Below are 20,886 nucleotides of genomic sequence, written 5' to 3'. Positions count from 1 at the left end.
TCCTAACTCGGCATACTTCAATCAGTTAACAACTGCTCAATTCATATCATACTCTGTGCCTATGCTAGGGCCATTCTGGAGGATTTTTGAACTGTTAGTTAGTACTGAAAGTGAACTTTTTCAAGCTTCTACAATATGAGACGGTTCCCCGTACCTCTACCCTCCATAATGCACGCATATGTATTTATTGTATGGGTGCGTTCTTAACAAAAAAAAACTGGACTTAATGATAAAAGTCGTTCTCAGATCGACTTCCTACCCACACAAACTATAACATGGAATATTTCATATTTGAAAAAACTATTTGAAAAAACCTCCTTTGAAGTCTTAGTAAATTCTCATTATTTTTATGGAACATTACTTAATATAATCTCATCTCATTAATTACTGTCTCAAATAATTCATTCTGTTTCGTTGCCTTTTTCATATATCAATGTAAGAGTATATATACATATGCAATAATAATAATAATCGAAGGCTACAGCAATGTTCAAGTTCTATAGTGAATAAGACGACAAGATGCGTGGTTAATGCCCTTGTAGGCAGACGAGCGTACATACGGTCCACCTGATGGTGAGTGGTTACCCTCGCCCATGGACTTCAGCAATGTTAGGGGCAAAGTCAAGCCGCTGCCTATCGTGTCTATTTACAGCGAAGGGTTTCGCGGGCGGGAAGAAAATTGACAGTTATATTCAAAATGAAGCTTTGAAGAGCGCGTCGTTGTTTCTATTCCAGCAAAAGTAAGACAGCTGGTTGTGTTATTATTATTACCAACTGAAACAATTATACAAAAACCGCTATTAAGTAATTAAGTATTGCTATACATACCAAACGTTCTAAGTTTTATTTTATTGTAAAGATCGCGCATCAAGATTTGAGGCTATATTGTATTTAATACTTAAATTTGCTAGTAAAATTAAACGTCAATAAATAAATACAATTCAAATTCTCAAATTCTGTTTTTTTTAGAGAACCTATTGACCAGAAAAATATGCGCTTCTCACAGCGCCGTACCTACAAAAATAAGCTTACATTTAAAAAAATGGTTGAAGTTCTTTGTCAATTTAATTTGCTAAAATGTGTAATTTCGACTGTGTAACAATAAACTTTTTGTGAATTTTCTAAATAAAATGTTATTTTCTATCAAAGAAATCAATATGAAAAGTTTATATTCTGTGTTCTATTTTTATTTATTAGTTGGATGTACGGGTTCATGTACAAAGACTATTAGACATCAAAGACTTCCGCAGTGTAGGAATAATGTCCTGTAATAAAAACTAAAACTCTCCCGTCTCACCTGGTGTGCCTTTAGCGTCAACCTGGACGACTTTCACAACACTACGCAGTGGCTTAGTTGCTGGGCATACAAGTTTCTAGTTTACTATGGCTGACTCAATCTAGCTTCACTGGTACTACTTCTGTTCTGGTAGTAGGACGTCTTGAGTCCGCACGGGTAGGTACTACCACCTCGCCTATTTCTGCCGTAATGCAGTAATGCGTTTCGGTGTGAAGGGCGGGGCAGCCGATTTACTGTTAAAACTGAGAGCTTACAACTCATGTCTTGAGGATCACTTAAAATCAGGTGGGTTGTGAATCATGGTCGTGATCGTTCTTGGCCTGTAACCGATTTAACAAAGCTCACTCTGCAATTACCATATAACCGACCCTAAAAGGCTCGGACGAAATACTAAATACTGAAAATTCAATCAAAACCACTCAATATTCTAATTATTATTGAATTCTTTTAAATATATTAGATAATTATTGTGTGAACACTAAAAATTATTTCATCCTCACAGCATTCAACCTTAAAAATCTTATTGTATTTTCAGCCCAACTGTAACTATTTTGTTTTCAACGTTTTTGGATTGAATTGATATCTATAAATTGTCAAAAATAGCATTTTCAATTTTAATAAAATTTGTAAAGAATGCCCCCATTTTTATCAAAGTGTTTTGTATTTTTAGCTAGCAGGAACGTTCCTTTTAGAAATTCTATTAATTCATATAATTAATAGGCAGATCAGCAAAAAAGCTATGGAAACTCTGATCAATGTTTAATAATATATTTAAAATCTACATCCATAATAAAACTACATAAATGCTAAATTAATCAGCACCTTCCAGAATTTTCTTTATTTCAGTATCAGTAGCCAGGTCTAATGGAGTGTTACCTTCCTCGTCTTCTAGCAGTGTAGCTCCAGCTTTCGTCAGGATTTTAGTTGATTCTACATGACCACATGAAACGGCATAATGCAGAGCTGTTTGTCCACATTCATCGACTGCATCAATAGGACATCCTCCACTTAAGGCTGCACTTAGTGCATTAATTGCATTTCTGTCAGCAGCCCAGTGTAGTGCAGTGAGGCCATCTTCGTCTTTCTCATATTTCAATTCCGGCTTCTTGATCAGAAGTTCCTTCACTCGCTCTCCGCAGTCTTCTCTGGCTGCATCAAGCAAAGAAAGCTCATTGTGCACGAGGTCTGGTTCAGGTGAATATCTCATTGATGAAACAGCTACCCATGTTTCCTTGGTATCAATATTTGTCTTTTGAGGTGTACCTGACCAGTCAGGAACATATTTTTTCAACAAAGCAATATATTTCTCCTTAGCCTCTTCACTGGGCATATCTTTAAGATTCTTCCAGGTCTCCCATTTCCTACGTCCTTTACCATCTAACCACCCAGGCTTTGGAGTGTTGCATTGACCTTCAGTACCTTGCTTGAACAACCCGTACAACTCCAAAAGTTGACCATTGTTTAATTTATTTGTAACCTTTCTAAGATGGTCAGCTGCCTTATTGAACAAGCTGTCCAATGGAGACTGATCTTCATCTGAAAAATCTGAGTCTGGATAGTCTGGAAGAGCCTCAGCCATTTTAAAAACTAACTAAAATTCAGAATATCTAATTATTTTGCAATTGAACACTTAAGTTGAAACCTTCAAGTGTGTGAATCTGCTTATTAGTTGCATCAGCTGCAGCTGAGGGACTAGCAAATTCAATAAAACCGTAGCCCTTGCTGAGGCCAGTTGATCGATCGAATACTACTCTTGCACTCTGCACTGGACCAAATTGTGAGAAATATTCTCGTAGTTGTCGATGGCCAACTGTCCAGGCAAGGTTGCCTACATACAGGCGGGCTGCTCTTGCCGTACTGGCCATAACCTATAATGATACTATTTCCAACAGGTGTAAGGAGCGTTCGCCGATCAAAGCCCTGTAGTCAACACCAGAGCTTTCACTGAGTGAGTCCAGGTCCAGAAGTGCACCTTTGAGTCCCCACTTCTTCAGTAGAGCTTCAATAGACCAGTCTGTGCTGCGTTCCTGGTAAGAACACAAAAAACGCGCGTCAGTGCCTTCAAGCAGATACGCTACAGTTGATAGTACTTCTTCGAATTGTGATGGCTCGTAAAAGCAATCGGACGCAAGAATCAGATCTACAGGACGTAAGTTATGTAGATCACCCAAAAACAAGCCCCATGTGAGACCTACTATCTGCAAGTCACGATTGGGTACCAAGCCGTTAGCTTCACAACAAGCAGAAAGGTGACGAAGCGATCTCGGTAATGTTAGACTGTCGGTGAGGGTTACGAGCGCTCCGCACTTCGCGGCGAGTATTCCTGGCAGTCCTGTTCCGCAGCCTAACTCCAACACTCTCAGACCGCGAATATGTCGCCTTTGCGTCCACAAGTACCAAGCTAGCAGAGGCGCAGACGGCCACGTGTAAAACGAATAACCGGCTGACAATAGCTCCGGGATAACAATCTCCAAATATTCACCTCGAGTGTCGCCGTTTGTAGAGGATCTTGCGCGGAAAACAAACTTCTTTAGCTGACCACTTACAGGCCTACCATCGCTCATTGCATAAGCTAAAATATTGCTTGAAGGCTATTGGAAGGATTAAACTAGGTTGACAGTGTTGACACTATTAGTTGGCACCTGACAGATTTGACAGTAGTAGTTCCAATTTTCCAACTAGAAAGGCGAAGATATCACACCACATAGCGTTGATTAATTTGAAACATTAAACAATTGGGATAAAAATTAAAAGAAATGAGATGATATGGGATAGCCATGGTGTTAATATGCCATAGACTCAGCAAAGTGGTGTTTTTTATTGAAACTTTTTCAGTGGACTTTTTGGAAGATTCTGAAAAGCTACGTCCAGTGGTTTTGTTTCACTATCCCACATTTGTGCACTTCTAGAGCTACTAGGCAACGTTAAGTTTACAAAGTACGTCGTAAAAGTAGTTGTACTGTAATTTTTTGAAAGTAGCACATTAGGAACCTTATCATTTTTAACAATTATTATTATGAAGGGTAGAGGTAGAGAGAACCGTCTCATATAGGAGAAGCTTGAAAAAGTGTCCCACTTTCAGCACTAAATAACAGTTCAAAAATCCTCCAGAATGGCGCTAGCATAGGCACAGGGTATGATATGAATTGAGCAGTTGTTAACTGATTAACTGACTAAGTCACGGTCCATTAACTGATGGACCGTGACTTAGTAATTGTAATATTTGTAATATATTGTAATATACAAGACCTCACATGTTTACGTAGTCCAAACTAATTTCGTCAATATAACCTAAAATTATTGCTGTGGTAAAACGTAGAGACATCGATTGCATTTTCTTATCAGCTTTAAATAAAATACCTTTTGTGATTTAGTAGTGCTTACAGTTCTTTCGACTTTTTTTATTTCTCTATCTTATTCTAATAACTTTCATCGCCTTTTTTAAAATTTGCCCGGTTGCTACTGTAGCGCCACCATTATTTAGCAGATTTTATCGGACACTTTTCACAACAGAGACGGTTCTCCTTACCTCTACCCTCCATGAATGATTTTAAAAAGAAACAAGTTTAATTAAAAACCAGTAACATTCACATGTGATAGGAGTCAAGGGTTTAGAAGTATTTTATTTTATTTCTCTCGCGAGCACACTTTTTTTCACTTTAAACATGTCAGCATACAAGTTATTGAAATAAAACTGATTTCTTTAAGCTCTAAATTTAGGATTTTCATAAATCTTTTACTGGAGCCAGCAACATCATAGACACAGAGATGAAATGTCAAAAGTGAAACAGCTGATAATAGTTTAAAATCCGAATATTACTTTGCCATTAGACCAATGTGAATTAGAGAATTTTATTTGTAGTTTATCTCACAGATATTACAAATAGCATTTAAGAGTTTATTAGACACAAATAGACGTATATAAAGACACTTCACCAATAGACGGCCATAGTTGAGTTTTGTAAAATAATTTAAAAAAAATTTTGACCGTAGGCCTAGTAAATCTAATAAAGAGTTTTTTTTTTAAATCTAGTACATACGTCAAATCCGTTTTTTTTCTTTAATGTAATACAATGATAAACATAATAAAGTTTAGTTGAAAATGTAAAAAGAGTCATTATGAAAATATTTATTTAGTCTGTGTATTTCACAGTTGCCTGCGACCAATCTATTAGCGTTATCTCTAATTGGTTATTAGTCTGTAGTACTGTAGTTTTCATCTGTTGTGTGTGAGTTATCGTGTGCACTGTGCGTAGTTCAGCTATCATAAAATATATTTCAGTTCTACGTTAACTGGATAGGTATAATTTTGAATCATGTCTGCTTCAGTTAAAGGTAAGACGATGTAAAATAATCTTATATAAGGAGTCCGTAATATGTGTTTTAAATTTTGAAATTTGAACTTGTAGAGTTCAAATTCCACATTGAAAACGATAGCAAGAATTTATAACTTTTGCGACTCTAACTACATACATACTTCCATAAAAGAAAAAGACTATCATATATAGTTTAACAAAATTGAACACGTAGCTCGCTTGCATTTGAAGTTCAACGACCTTGACCAAAGTATTGAAATCAAAGTCCGAATTAATTATATAGGTACCTACAATACAAAATTTTCTTCACAAAAATACGAAGGTATAATGATAATTAAATAATACACGGCAAATTCACGATTATATTTACCTTCTGATGGTTGAAATTGTGTTAGAAATAATTTACGTTTTTTTGGAATATTTGATGTTACGAGAAATTAAATTAATAATTTACGAGAAATTTTCTAATATTATTTGGTTACCTGATGAGAGATTAGCAACCACTTAATCATCAAGTGGAGTGCTAATATTGTTTTATTGTAATACCTAACCTTTTCTGTTTGCGCCGTGACTCGCCTAGACTTAATCCATCATCGGATCGTCACTTCACGTCGAGAGTGGGGTTTTTTTTGGTCCGAAGGAAATCGCCGGACTTCCGCCCTCCACTGGGGATGGAGGGCGTGGCATGTCGGAGCCGAACTGGCTAAAACCTCCTGTTGCTCAACAACCCACACCCGAACTTCGCATGAGTTGGAACTCATGAAAAGGCAAAGGGGGGAAAGTGAAGTGATTAGTGCGGAGCACATCTCTCCCATTACCCTCCCCCTCGACGAGTGCTGTAATTCGACTAAGCACTTAGCGACCCTATATTGTCACTCGTCAGATTCTCACCAACACAGAACTGAAGGAAGAATGCGGTGGCGGGTTGCACGTCGTTGGCAGTTCTTTGACATGATAAGATCGTGTAATGTGAAAATACTTTTTCTTCTTAATGCAGCGATTCCAAAACCTCTCTTTTTCTCCACCTAATCCCACTAGGTGGGGTCGGCACAGCTAACTTTTCTCTTCCATTCTCTTCTATCAGTCGTCATCTCAACATCACTCCTCTCTCTCTCTCTCTCTCATATCGTCATTCACACACTCCATCCATGTCTTCTTCGGTTGACCTCTTCCTACTTTTTTTTTATTGCTTAGGTGGGTGGGCACCACCAAGCAATAACACCTGGTGTTAAGTGATTACTGGAGCCCATAGAAATCTAGAACGTAAATGCGCCACCCACTTTGAGATATAAGTTCTAAGGGCTCAGTATAGTTACAACGGCTGCCCCACCCTTCAAACCGAAACGCATTACTCCTTCACGGCAGAAATAGGCAGGGTGGTGTTACCTACCCGTGCGGACTCATAAGAGGTCCTACCACCAGTAAAAATCCCTCTACCTTGCACTACCATTTCCATACATCTCCTAGTCACATGCATCCCAGCATCCCAAAACCGACGGGGAGTCATTTTTTCCTGTTCACGCTGTTGACAGACATCAGCCCTCTCACACCGTATCTACCTGGCGAAATCAAAATGAAAATTACGACTAACATGCTCTGTGCTCTAACTGCATCCTGATAGATCCACCTGAGTCACTCTCAGCCAAAGCAGAGGTAAAACAGACGCAGCCAAAGCAGAGGTCATCGTACTCGTGATATTTAGCACCAGGCTGCTTTCCACCGGATCTTTATAGTAGATTTGCGATAGCGATCCAGACCCAAAGCAGCTGTCTCTGAGCAGTTAGGCGTCTTTCCGACGCGCTCGGGCTGTTGCTGGTGCTTTTAGGTACCTCAAGCACCGGTCATTGTTCTCGTCAAACCCGTCGCTTGCGACGAAGGGCTCGACGAGTAAATTAACCCTCAGACACAGCCCTACTGAGTTTCTCGCCGGATCTTCTCAGTGGGTCGCGTTTCCGATCCGCCAGTAGATTCTGCGAAGCACGGCTCTTGCTAGGGTTCGTGTTAGCAACGTCGTCAGGTTTGAGCCCCGTGAGCTCAGTTACTAGTTAAGGTTACGCTGAAAAAAAGCTGTTGCTGAGAAACTATCTCACAACTGATCCATCGAAATCGTCCTTCGCTTTGGTCAAGCTGGAAAGACAAACGATATAGCAATCCCTTAATTTAAAAAAAAATAAGCCCATCTGTCATATCAGAAAACGTGCCGGCTTCGCGTTGTTGACAGGCAACACGATAATTATTGATACTTATTAATCTTTATTTTATTACACGACAAGATGCGTGCCGCGGATAACTTTGTATTTTGTACTTCAGAAAGACTTAATTTATAATTCAGGAATAACGAAGCATCTAGTAATCTAAGTAGTAGTAATCTAGTAATCTAGTAATCTAGTCACCTCATGTAATGAGTTAGTAATGATACAGTCGCACCACCGGTATACACGAGAACACTGGGCATCTTGCCCACTAAGCCACGTATACTGCGGCCTCTGCCGCAAATATGATGATTAAGGGGAAACGGCGTGGCCTCTGATGTTTTACCAGATTATGTAATTGATCAAGAAGAACTTCGCTCCGAACCTAAAAATGCCCCCCGCTAGAAATACAATCGTTATCAACCTTAATCCGAAAATGATTCGATAATATCTTTATTTCTGTTCAAAGTCTAATGTCCAAGTACCTCTGAAGTACAAAGTTAACGTACGGTGATAATGTTCATTTCATTATCTCTAGAAAATGTGTATCAGAGCCTGACGTGCGTGCCTCAAATTATCTCTAGAAACGCACTTTGCATGACCACGGTCTGTACAAGAACGTTAAGATAATATTGTTACGCACTGGGGTTCGGGATAAATAAAATTCTACCAAAGTATAACTAAAAAACTGTATTCAACAGTTAAAACACTTAAACACTTTAAAACACTCACTCTCAATTCGCTTGTTCCGCTTCGCTTCAGGTGATCCGTTCGCTGTTTCGCTTCGAGTAGTTCCGATTAATGACTGACTGCGTGCCATCTCTGCAACGTTTTTATAGCCGATACTTCATCCCTAGAATTATCGAGAATATTCCACACATCTCTAGTCGTGGTTCCCGCTATCTGACAATAGATGGCGTTATACTTCTCGAGCGTTCTAGGTCTTTCAATATTCGTTCGACTATTTGGCGATAGATGGCGTTACTCTTACCGGCGCGGCGTAACGATATTCACGTCGGTGGCGAGCATATGACGCAAAGTCCTCAGAGTATCAAAATTGCAGCATAGATGTGTGTTGTAGAATTCTAATTAGTGAAAAGTCGGCAAAACAAAAATACAGCTACCTAAGCTTCGAACCACGGCTTATATTCTTTTTGGTGTTGATTAGTTACCGGAACCCGTAGACAACGACACCGTAAATGCCGCCACCCACCTTGAGACGTAAGTTTCAAGGTCTCAGTTTTTACAGCACGACTGCCCCACCCTTCAACTGAAACGCGATACTGATTCACCGCAGAAATAGGCAGGGTGGTTTTATTGGAGTTGATAGATATAGAAACATATACATAGACAGCAGTGACAATAGGTGTCTTGACAAGTGAAAAAATTTCTGTCGATTCGTGAAGTAAAACAAAATAACAAAACTGTGATTTGGTTAAAAAATTCTAAAGCATTCACGTGATTAATTCTAATTTATAAAAGTGTGTTAGTATATTATTTCGTAACTGCCTGCACTCTGCGATTTAAAGATTGGACTCTGCTACCAAGAACTTAAATTATATCAGGTTTTACCTGCCCGTGCGGTCACTACCAGTAATTACGCAACTTATAAATATAATTTATGAAGGGATTTTCATCGTGGGCGCTAAAAGGACGCCGTTTGGTACCTTCGGCGGAGTCTTCCGCAACACATCCGCGACCGAACTGCAGACGATAGCCACTGTTGGTGCCTTGAAGGAGGCCGGAGTGTCCCCGGCACAGGTTGACAGCATGGTCGTGGGCCAAGTCATCTCTGTAAGTAATTTATGGCAAGGAATGAATCTGCATGAATCATCATAGTCGGTCGCTCTTGGCAGAGCAGTCGTGGTCATAAGGAATTCTTGCTTATTAAAGCCTTAACAGATGTTTTCCATAGTTTGCGAACCGAGGCCTGGCGCATGCACTCGTTAAGTGGGGTTTCAGTAAGGTCTTTCACCTGATCAGTCCAGCGCATGGGGATTCGTCCACGAGATCTCTTACCATTGACCCTATCCTAAACAACAAGTTTCTCAATAGAGTCTGCTGGCCGTTGCGATACGTGTCCAAAATATCGAAGAATCCTGGATATTTGAGAGATATTCAGTTCTTTTAGGATCGAGGCGTTGGTGCGATGCTCAGTCCAAGATATACGGAGCATCCTTTTCCAGCACCACATTTCTAATGCATCGATCCTTCTGCATGAATAATTAGCCTTAAATGCAAGTGTGTGAAATTTGAAGTTGATCTAATGAGGCGCGATTGACCTTTACTACGTATGTTAGCGAGGAGACCCCGACCTGAGTATTCGTTCGTTATATTCAAAATCGTTAATGAATATTTTAAATGAACGCAATGATGTATTCAAAACATCGGAAACTATAAATACAAAATAAAACGATTAAGGACTGACGCATTGATGATTAAAGACTTTGTTTGTGCGCCTTAAACTTGACAGTTACAATTATCTGAAGGCCGGAACGAAGAGGGTAGGGAATTGAAGGTCGAGTAGGAGATCACACTTAAATTTGCACATCTTTTGCACAGTCTGACAGATTTTATGATCGGAAATCCTTTGGATTTTTGAATTTCTAACGAGAAAATACGTAGATGATTTTGGCGTAACAAATGTTGGGTACTTGCGCTATTATTGAGCTAAAGGGATGATAAAGGGACATTTGTGGTGTAACCATATTCAAATGATGATCCGTAGAAAAGAGTTGTATCTTCCGTGTTTTTGAACTTACGCGTCTTGGCATCGATGTCCGGTTTATTTCTGTCCCCAATGTAACTTTGATAAGGTAACAAGGACTTCAAGCATGTGTCAGGTATGCTCCATTATATATATTTTAAGGCTGAATTCGACCACCTGTCAAGTATTACTAACCATTTAATACCAGGTACACCGCGATGGCTTTTGCTCATATACAAATAAATGCCAACCGTAATTCTCCTTCCGCCAGTCATCACAAACCGACGGAATCTACACGCCACGTCACGCGGCGCTCAAAGCTGGTATTCCTCAAGAGAAGCCGGTGCTCGGCATCAACAGACTATGCGGCTCTGGTTTCCAGTCGATCGTGAACAGCGCTCAGGTATGTATAACGTTAAAACTTGAAGTTTCTGTTTTTTCCTCTACCTATTCACTGGTAGCCTATGGGGCTATTTATGTACCACAGGCCTATCGATATCAGCCGCTCAGTAGGGCTGCCTACTGACGAGATTTTTAATTTTTTTTAATGTTATTTTTTATTGCTTAGATGTGTGGACGAGCTCACAGTCCACCTGGTGTAAAGTGGTTACTGGAGCCCATAGACATCTACAACGTAAATGCGCCACACACCTTGAGATATAGTTCTAAGGTCTCAGTATAGTCACAACGGCTGCCCCACCCTTCAAACCGAAACGCATTACTGCGTCACGGCAGAAATAGGCAAGGCGGTGGTACGTACCCGTGCGGACTCACAAGAGGTCCTACCACCAGTAATTACGCAAATTATAATTTTGCGGGTTTGATTTTTATTGCACGATGTTATTCCTTCACCGTGGAAGTCAATCATGAACATTTGTTGAGTACGTATTTCATTAGAAAAATTGGTATCCGCCAGCGGGATTCGAACACCGGTGCATCGCTCGATACGAATGCACCGGACGTCTTATCCTTTAGGCCACGACGACTTCATAAGCTGATCTTTGATCATCTCAAGGTGATCGATATCACTTAACCTTGTCATATTCACTGACTCTGGTAACCGCTAAACATACAAACAAACAGCACGACAAATACATTACATATTCGAAAAATAGTGAGAAACTTTTTTTTTCGCACCTAAGCTTATGAGGAATAGACCTGACGACGTTGCTAACATTAGTCCTAGCAAGAGCAGTGCTTCACAGAATCTACCACCGGATCGGAATCGCGATCCACTGAGAAGATCTAGGGGCTTTTACCACATTTTCCAAATTTGGTGATCTCTCGATATTCCTAGGTAGAGGATATCACACAACAAACTACAAAAAAGTCTACCTATTATAAAATTTGGTGTCCCTGCTGGAGAATTCCTTTATCTGGCGCTAACCCTTGTATTCGATTCAGGATTCATACCATGAAATACTTTGTCATCAAAATTGGACCGACATGGAAAAAGATAAGATACGATAAGACGAAGTTTGTCCTTAATTAACAAACATTGCAAATAAAATAATATAATAATAGACTGTAAAAATAATGAATTTCGAAATTCACTATCATCGTTATTTAGAAGTAAAAATACACATAAGAAGTATGCACGCGATGACTAATGCGAAGTTTGAGAACATCTGTACGTTAAAGTAAATAAGAATTTCTAGTCTATTTCGATTAAGTGTCAACATCATAATGACAATCTATATATTAATACGCGAAGCAAAAACTTTGTATCCCTTTTTACGAAAATTGCGCGGACGGAGGAGTATGAAATTTTCCACACTTATAGAGAATATAGAGAAGAAGTGCACAATGCTAATATTTTTTTTAAATAATGCATAAAAGATACATTAAATCAAAAAAGAAAACAATACACACACTACTTACCATGTATTTGATGCACACACGCATGCATACTATTTATTGTCAAACTTTTGTTCTTGACGTCTGTGGTCAAATTGAGAATAGATTAAATATTGTTTGTCTTTATTAATATATTTTTTATTTTTTATGTGTAGCCTTGACGAAATTTGTGATTATAGAAGTATAAAATACAATCATAATAGTGTACAAACTTACCATTCCCAATAATTATAGTCGAATTTCGACTACTGCGGGACCTCTAGTTTTATTAAATGTTCGAGAAGTCGTCGTGCCCTAAAGGATAAGACGTCCGGTGCATTCGTGTTGAGCGATGCACCGGTGTTCGAATCCCAGGCGGGGGTACCAATTTTTCTAATGAAATATACGTACTCAACAAATGTTCACGATTGACTTCCACGGTGAAGGTATAACATCGTGTAATAAAAATCAAACCCGCAAAATTATAATTTGCATAATTACTGGTGGTAGGACCTCTTGTGAGTCCGCGCGGGTAGGTGAAGCAGTAATGCGTTTCGGTTTGAAGGGTGGGACAGCCGTTGTAACTATACTTGAGACCTTAGAACTTATATCTCAACTGGGTGGCGCTTTTACGTCGTAAATGTCTATGGGTTCCAGTAACCACTTAACACCAGGTGGGCTGTGAGCTCGTCCACCCATCTAAGCAATAAAAAAAAAGTTCAATGAGAGGGTTATTCAAATCCCACACAGGACATTTTGACCGGCGCAGCCAAGATCTCAGTAGCGGGGGGAGTAGAGAACATGTCTCAAGCGCCCTTCGCGGTCAGAAACGTGAGGTTCGGCACGGCTCTGGGCACCAACTACGCTTTCGAAGACACCCTCTGGGCCGGACTCTCGGACTCCTACTGCGGACTCCCCATGGGCATGACCGCCGAGAAACTAGGAGCCCAATTCGGAATCACCAGAGACGAAGTTGACAATTACGCTCTACAATCGCAACAGAAGTGGAAGACTGGTGAGTTGGTTTTTTATGTCATTAGAACTATCGAGTTTCAGATACGCTTTTTTTTCTAACTTAAACTATGTTCATATTCAAGAACTAATTTCACAATGGAGGGTTTATTACTTTAATTACTGGTGGTAACGTGTGTTCTGAGCTAAAAGCATCTTAAAATTTATTGAAAACCAAGTATACATAAAAGGATGCGAAAAGACCTCTGGTCTCTGACTCTAGCAGTTGTTGAGTTCAAGTGGTCGTAGAACTCTAAATGGCAACGCCTCGAGACTTTTCACCTTGCCGAAGATCATAGCATGTAAAGGAGTTTGCTGCAGCGTTTCCGTCGAAGCCACGAACGTCATTAGTGAGGGAACGGCTTGAGGAGTAGTGGCCATAAAAGATTGCCTTACACAATTCATTTACGAATTTACGCTATTGAATAATATACTAGTGATCCCGCAGTAGTCGAAAAATTCGACTATAATTAATTGAAATTAGTTGAACATTATTATGATTCAATTGTCAAAAACTATTATAAAGCTATAATCACAGATAAAGCCAAGACTACACTGTAGACAAATAATATTAAAGATAAACAGTATTAACATATTTTCAATTTGACCACAGATTTTAAGCAATAACAAAAGTTTGACAATAAACATAGAGTATAAATATGTGTGTGTGTCAAATACATGGTAGTGTGTGTAATGTTTTATTTATTGATTTAATGTATTTTAATGTAATTAAAAAAAAAATAGCATTCTGCACTCCTTCGCTGTATTCTTTATAAGTGTGAGAAATTTCATAATCCTCCGTCCGCGAAATTTTCGTAAAAAGGGATACAAGTTTTTGCTTCACGTATTAATATATAGATAAAACTTTCTACCAGCTAACGACGCAGGAGTATTCAAAGCGGAGATCGAACCTGTATCTCTTACGATCAAGAGGAAGGAGGTCAAGGTCGAGGTAGACGAGCACCCTCGTCCTCAGACCACACTGGAGGGCCTGAAGAAACTGCCTCCCGTCTTCAAAAAGGAAGGTCTAGTCACTGCTGGAACTGCTTCTGTAAGTTTTTTTAACTACTCATTTCAGGTTTCATACAAGATCTCCATTTCCAGGTATACCAATAGCCAAATAGTATTTTGTTTATTTAAACCAATATGCTTATTGAAATACCTACATATTATTATACGTACCGAAGTCCAATTTGTGTATCAAATAAATAATGAGCCAATAAACTTAAATATTTGTGACAATGGTGGAGGTCCTTTATACCTTTCCCCCAAAACTAGTGACGGTATGATGTTTATATGTCGCTCGTTGTTCGACTTTCCGAGGGATGATTATGAAAATAAACTTGGATTAGAAAAACTTGTATATTCAATAAAAATCAATAATCTAGGATACAGTGTCACTTATGACAAGGGTATCATGACAACGGATTTGCGTATTACAGCGCTCTCTAGTGACGGTTTTAGGAGTTGAAAAAAAAACAGGGTGAACATTCCGCCCACCATGAACTACAAAAGTTCATAGCCAACAATGAGGCCATCAAATTTTACATGTACAATTAACATCTCCATGAAACCGTAACATTTTAACCTAATAGTAATCAATAAAGAACTGCTCAACATGAACTAAATATAAACTTACACATTAAAGAAACCATAATAACGACAAAGTTCAGTCAAGGGTTGCTTTTAAACAGTTCGTACTTACTTACAATTAAACAATAACAAAATACTTAATAGCTGATGCATCCAAAGATACATTTAAGTTACATACATTGCATGAAATATCTACAGTTATTCAGGTAAGTAATGTTAAAAAGCGATAGGCAAAATGCAAAGTTTGGAGACTGGTCTTACAATTTTAGATTTCTTACATTTGATAGTACCCTTGTGACATTATCTGGAAGTCAGTATGCTCTGGTACGACCTTGACCATTCGATACATCTTAACTATGTCCGCTGCGAAACATATAGGATAAGTACGCCATTTCATAATTATGTGTCGTAACTCTGGTTGAAGCCTTGGACCTACCAATAAATCATTGTTCAATGACTTGCCGCTGGTACCCTTACACGAAGCGTCGAAAACAACGCCGACCTTCGTTGTACTTTTGTCCTCGCGAACAACCAACTGCATGATGAGGTAGATAAACGCATCCTGGCTTAGCAGCTTCTTGTTTGTCATTAATTACTTCTATATGATTCATAGCCAGGTGGCTGCATTTATTACCTTGGATTATTCTTGCTTCAAGACTGGATTATTTTCAAGTTTCTTCTTGAGCAAGTGGATTGTTGTCGCGAAAAGGAAGACCTACAACATAACGACCCAAACTGTCCCTAGTTGTAGTGGATTCAAAGTATCTTTCACAGGATTCTTCTTCCTTGGATAAAAGTGGATGATGCTAGTCAGTTTCAATCTCCCAGAACTGACGCAGCAAATCATTGATTGAGTTGTCATGGGTATGTGCGCTAATAATGTAAGGAGTATCCCCACTAACTTAAACTCGTCCTGACAGGATCCATCCCAGCTGTGTATTTTGAGCTGTCAAGATTCCAGATGGATTTCTCAATATGCCTTCTGACAAAACCTGACCATACACATCAGCGCCCAGTAGAAGATCTATATTGCTTGGTGTACCATATCCTGGATCAGCCATCTGCAATTGCAACAATTCCGGCCAATCCTGTAATTGAATTTTCCTTGCTGGATACATTAACTAATGCGGTAGCTAACATTACTTGACTACTTGATGTCATTTCACTGTTAGAAAAATGGCTGACAACACGCTCCACGTGATCCGCCGCCTGCGGTTCTTGTGCTGGCTCCCGCTGTTGATTAGCGGGCTGACTAGGGCCCGCCAGGGTCGGATTGTGAGTGCCGCCTTCCTGGTGCAGCAGCGAGTGATGACGTTGGCCACAGCACCGACAAGCCGTGCGTCGTTTGCACTGTGTTACCGAATGGTTAGCTCCGAAGCAATTGAAACACAGTTTTCTCTTCTGGATGAAGTCCCGGCGATTCCCGATGGCTTCTTGTACAAATTTCTTGCATTGATAAAGCAAGTGATGTCCCGAACAGAATGGGCAGGATACAGACGTCGTCACGCTGAACACCTTCGGTTTATCCGCTGCATCTTTGCCTCTAAACTCTCTTCTTTGGTTTGGTTCTAAAAACTCGAGTGCTCGATATCTTGATTCCAGGAATGATTGGAACTCGCTTAGTGTAGGCAATCGATCAGCCTGTTCGCTTAGTTTTTGTTCCCATTGTTTCTGGGATTCATTATCCAATTTTATTGTGATGAGATATATAATCAGGATGTCCCATGTCGATACAGGTATACCAAGGTTAGATAAAGCGTGCAAGCAATCATTTGTCGTATCGAGTATTTGTTTAACACCGTTGGATGACTCTGAAGATAAAGCCCTTTGGCACACCAGCCTGGCCAGAATGCTGTTCGCGATGTAACGTTTGTTATTGTACCTTTTGTTTAATAGCTATAATCGTTATTTTCGCATCCCAATATAACATTCTGGTGATTTTCTTCAAACTAACCAGTGTTGTTCCAATAATTGCAATCTCGTTTCGATATATTCCCTTGTTATTCTAGACGCAGGTGACTTTTTGAAATTAATCTTTGCCTTAAATATCTTATTTTGAATATCGGTTTTTTAATATAACTGTCCGGGCCCATTCTTCACATTCACTAGTACTTAGCAACGAAATAGTTTTGTGTTAATTACGGTTTGTAACATTCTTTTGCACTTAAAATTGTTGTTTATCATTAGTTGTTTTCTTATCCGGCTCGAAGGACCATGTTCGACTTTCCGAGGGATGATTATGAAAATAAACTTGGATTAGAAAAACTTGTATATTCAATAAAAATCAATAATCTAGGATACAGTGTCACTTATGACAAGGGTATCATGACAACGGATTTGCGTATTACAGCGCTCTCTAGTGACGGTTTTAGGAGTTGAAAAAAAAACAGGGTGAACACTCGTGAACATTGACGTCATTGTTCAAGAATTATTAACATTTTTTTATTCTTTTTATTGTGAAGGAAGTTTCTTGTTCGAATGAAAACAACTGAGTGGCTAGATTGGTGGACGAGCTCACAGCCCACCTGGTGTTAAGTGGTTACTGGAGCCCATAGACATCCGCAACGTAAATGCACCACCCACCTTGAGATATAAGTTCTAAGGTCTCAAGTATAACTACAACGGCTACCCCACCCTTTAAACCGAAACGCATTACTGCTTCGCGGCACAAATAGGCAGGGTGGTGGTACCCACCCGCGAGGACTCACAAGAGGTCCTACCACTGGTGATTATGCCTTAAGAGCGTGTTTTGAAATTGATTAACCTCCAGGGTATCAGCGATGGTGCTGGAGCGCTGGTGCTTGTCGGCGAAGAAGCCGCCAAGAACCTAAAGCCCCTCGCTCGCCTCGTAGGCTGGGCCTATGTCGGAGTGGACCCCAGCATCATGGGCATTGGGCCTGTGCCCGCCATCGAGAACCTTCTTAAAGTCACCAAACTCACCCTCAATGATGTCGACCTTATTGAGGTTAGTTTGAAATACAAACGCCAAAAGTATGATAATGGACAGACATGATCCAAACGCTGCTTGAGTAATTTCAAGAGATTTGCAACCAGACCAAAACCAGTCCGTTCCTTTCAGACATCCAATTACTCACACTTGACTCACTCGGTGGCTTAGTTGTTGGTGCCTCTGGAATAAACCGGTTTTTTGCTCAGGTTTTGGTTTCTTTATTATTTATAAATGTATTTATTTAAAGATATATCAGGACCTGATTCCCATATTACGAGCAATCCTAGAGCAGACATTTTGCAGTGAAGTGCCAAAAAGTTAGCTACTATAAGCACCTTATCTATCTCTAGAAGGCTACTGGAGCTCCTAGACTAATGAAAGGCCACTGTCTATAGTTATAAACGCTGCAGTTACTGGAATAACATTGAAATACCTTCAAATCGAACTGCCTCCTGCCAGTGTAGGTGTGGGCCTACTTTCTACTATTACTGGTACCCAAAACACAAAACAAAGGTTCCGTTAAGTACAGAAAGGGCCGTTCGCATTGTCGATAATCCCATTCTCACGGATCGTTTGGAACCTCTGGGTCTGCGGAGGGACTTCGGTTCCCTCTGTATTTTGTACCGTATGTTCCATTGGGAGTGCTCTGAGGAATTGTTCGAGATGATACCGGCATCTCGTTTTTACTATCGCACCGCCCGCCACCGGAGTAGAGTTCATCCATACTACCTGGAGCCGCTGCGGACATCCACTGCGGTATGCTCGTCTGCCTACAAGGGCAATAAAAAAAAAAGTTTTCTACTCTGGAGGATGGGGAGCAGTGGTGTTTTAGAAGGTAGGGATCTGTTAAAACCGATTAGACTGTTATCTCCGAACCTTTGAATTTTTTTATGGCTTTTATGGGTCGACGAGCTCACAGCCCACCTGGTGTTAAGTTGTTATTGAAGCCCATAGACATCTTGAGATATAAGTTCTAAGGTCTCAAGTATAGTTACAACAGCTGCCCCTCAAACCAAAACGCATTACTGCTTCGCTTCAGAAATAGGTAGGGTGGTGGTACCCACCCGCGCGGACTCACAAGAGGTCCTACCACCAGTAATTAATTGTCATAGTGATGGTGATGTAACTTGTTTGATGTGACGCAGATCAACGAGGCCTTCGTGGCTCAGACGCTGTCGTGTGCCAAGGCGCTGAAGCTCGACATGAGCAAGCTGAACGTCAACGGAGGCGCCACCGCGCTGGGACACCCGCTCGGCGCCTCCGGCTCCAGGATCACGGCGCACCTCGTGCACGAGCTCAGGTATACACCACACACACTTCCTTTTTTATTTGCATATATGGGTGAATGAGCTCACGGCCCACCTGATGTAAAGTAGTTACTGGAGCCCGGATACATTTACAACTTTTTAATGTTTAATATAGCGCGTGGTCTTGTTTTATTATTGTTTTAATATTAAATTATCATTGTCTAATTATAATCATAAGTTGATAAAAAAAACGAGGCAGTTCCCGAGTGCCACACGTTTTGTTTTTTTTTTGTTTTCTACCTGAGCTAATATCCTTGAGAGGCTATATCAGCGTAACCTTAACTAGTAGGTGAGCTCACGGGGCTCAAACCTGATGACATTGCTAACACGAACCCTAGCAAGGGCCGTGCTTCGCAGAATCTACCACCGGATCGGTAGCGAATCACTGAGAATATCCCGCGAGAAACTCAGTGGGCTCACCCTTACTAAACCCACCAGACGACCTACAGAGCTGCCGGAATAAATTTGCAAACTGCACGCAATGTATTCCGATTAAAAATGAGCTGGTGGTAGGACCTCTTGTGAGTCCGCGCGGGTGGGTACCACCGCCCTGCTTGTTTCTGCCGTGAAGTAGTAATGCGTTTCGGTTTGAAGGGTGGAGCAGTCATTGTAACTATACTTGAGACCTTAGAACTTATATCTCGAGGTAGGTAGCAGCATTTACGTTGTAGACGTCTATCTGTTCCAATAACCGCTAATTTAAGATATATACGATGTTATTCCTTCACCGTGGAAGTCAATCGTGAACATTTTTTGAGTACGTGTGAGTACAAGCGCGTGTGTCCGCAGACGGCGCGGGCTGCGGCGCGGGGTGGGGTCGGCCTGCATCGGCGGGGGGCAGGGCATCGCCCTCATGATCGAGACTGTTTGAGTGGCTGTCACGTGGTGCTGACACTAACAGAAGCCATCTTGTAAAGGGTGCTTGAAGTGCCTTAATTATATTATTTTAAATATAGTTATTTTAGTTAAAGAAAAAAAATGTATGTAATTTCAATTTAATAAATTAACGATTTTTTTTTTCAAATTTTTTTAAATATTATATTATTATACATTTTGCTAATTATTTTATAATGAAAAGTATTTTTGAGCGGTTATTTTTGAAAATTATATGTATGTTATTTTTATGAATATACAAAAAAATATACATTTTATAACTTTATCTATATTAAATATCTGTGAAATAAAATTTACATGTTTATAGTTAAGTCCTTACAACCACGTATTTTTTTAATATATAAGTGTAAATGTGAAAATTAGAAGAAAAAGAAGAAATTATTAATAAAATAATCAGTTTTCAAACGCTGTATTTTTATTTATTACATCGATTTAATCGTTCTTAAATTAAGGAATAATTTATAAAGTTAAAATAATTATTTTTTATTACCAACAGTATCCACGACCCCCATAAAAATAAACACTACAACTTAAAAATCTACAGGTTGAGGTCATTAGGCCGACCTCTCAATTATAATAACATAGATATCTAAGCTTGGAGTTGAAAGTGATTTATGCTCCATAACGTAAGTGGTACGGTGGTCTGAAGCCCTGGAGCTTTTAGTTAACATATAGATACTCCCACCCCCCATTAAAACGGTACGCGACCGTGCCGCCTTCATATTACGACGCCTCTATCCTCTGATTTGCAAGCGAAGTAAATTGCCCCTTCGTAATAAGGTG

General features: G+C 39.8%; 3 protein-coding genes across 3 annotated transcripts; 1 reads left to right on the top strand and 2 right to left on the bottom strand.

Annotated features, from left to right (window-relative positions):
* Window positions 1-2,051: 2,051 nt before the first annotated feature.
* Window positions 2,052-3,162, bottom strand: LOC149500795 (SRA stem-loop-interacting RNA-binding protein, mitochondrial-like). The gene has a single exon (XM_089735213.1). It carries the CDS (start codon window positions 3,160-3,162, stop codon window positions 2,905-2,907), a length of 258 nt encoding a protein of 85 aa, XP_089591339.1. The 3' UTR covers window positions 2,052-2,904.
* LOC114244647 (uncharacterized) lies at window positions 2,052-3,923 on the bottom strand. Its single transcript, XM_028176531.2, has 2 exons — window positions 3,229-3,923; window positions 2,052-2,888 (listed from the first exon to the last, which is right to left on the bottom strand). The coding sequence occupies exons 1-2, from the start codon at window positions 3,859-3,861 to the stop codon at window positions 2,109-2,111; spliced, it is 1,413 nt and encodes a 470-aa protein (XP_028032332.2). The 5' UTR covers window positions 3,862-3,923; the 3' UTR covers window positions 2,052-2,108.
* Window positions 3,924-5,473: 1,550 nt separating this feature from the next.
* yip2 (yippee interacting protein 2) lies at window positions 5,474-20,508 on the top strand. The gene is made up of 8 exons (XM_089735212.1): window positions 5,474-5,632; window positions 9,433-9,599; window positions 10,784-10,915; window positions 13,099-13,363; window positions 14,235-14,410; window positions 17,723-17,917; window positions 19,048-19,202; window positions 19,999-20,508. Exons 1-8 carry the CDS (start codon window positions 5,614-5,616, stop codon window positions 20,078-20,080), a joined length of 1,191 nt encoding a protein of 396 aa, XP_089591338.1. The 5' UTR covers window positions 5,474-5,613; the 3' UTR covers window positions 20,081-20,508.
* The last annotated feature ends 378 nt before the right edge of the window (window positions 20,509-20,886 follow it).

Source organism: Bombyx mandarina, chromosome 19 (assembly GCF_030267445.1).
Source record: "Bombyx mandarina strain Sakado chromosome 19, ASM3026744v2".
Taxonomy (NCBI): Eukaryota; Metazoa; Arthropoda; class Insecta; order Lepidoptera; family Bombycidae; genus Bombyx; species Bombyx mandarina.
This window is presented reverse-complemented; position numbering and strand designations above follow the sequence as displayed.

Coding starts and splice junctions, on each gene's coding strand:
- LOC149500795 (XM_089735213.1), bottom strand. CDS start 3,162: ATGGCCAGTACGGCAAGAGCAGCCCGCCTGTATGTAGGCAACCTTGCC.
- LOC114244647 (XM_028176531.2), bottom strand. CDS start 3,861: ATGAGCGATGGTAGGCCTGTAAGTGGTCAGCTAAAGAAGTTTGTTTTC. Junction 2,889..3,228: donor CACTCAGTGAAAGCTCTGGT/GTTGACTACAGG, acceptor TCTGAATTTTAG/TTAGTTTTTAAAATGGCTGA.
- yip2 (XM_089735212.1), top strand. Junction 10,916..13,098: donor CGATCGTGAACAGCGCTCAG/GTATGTATAACG, acceptor AATCCCACACAG/GACATTTTGACCGGCGCAGC. Junction 17,918..19,047: donor ATGATGTCGACCTTATTGAG/GTTAGTTTGAAA, acceptor GATGTGACGCAG/ATCAACGAGGCCTTCGTGGC.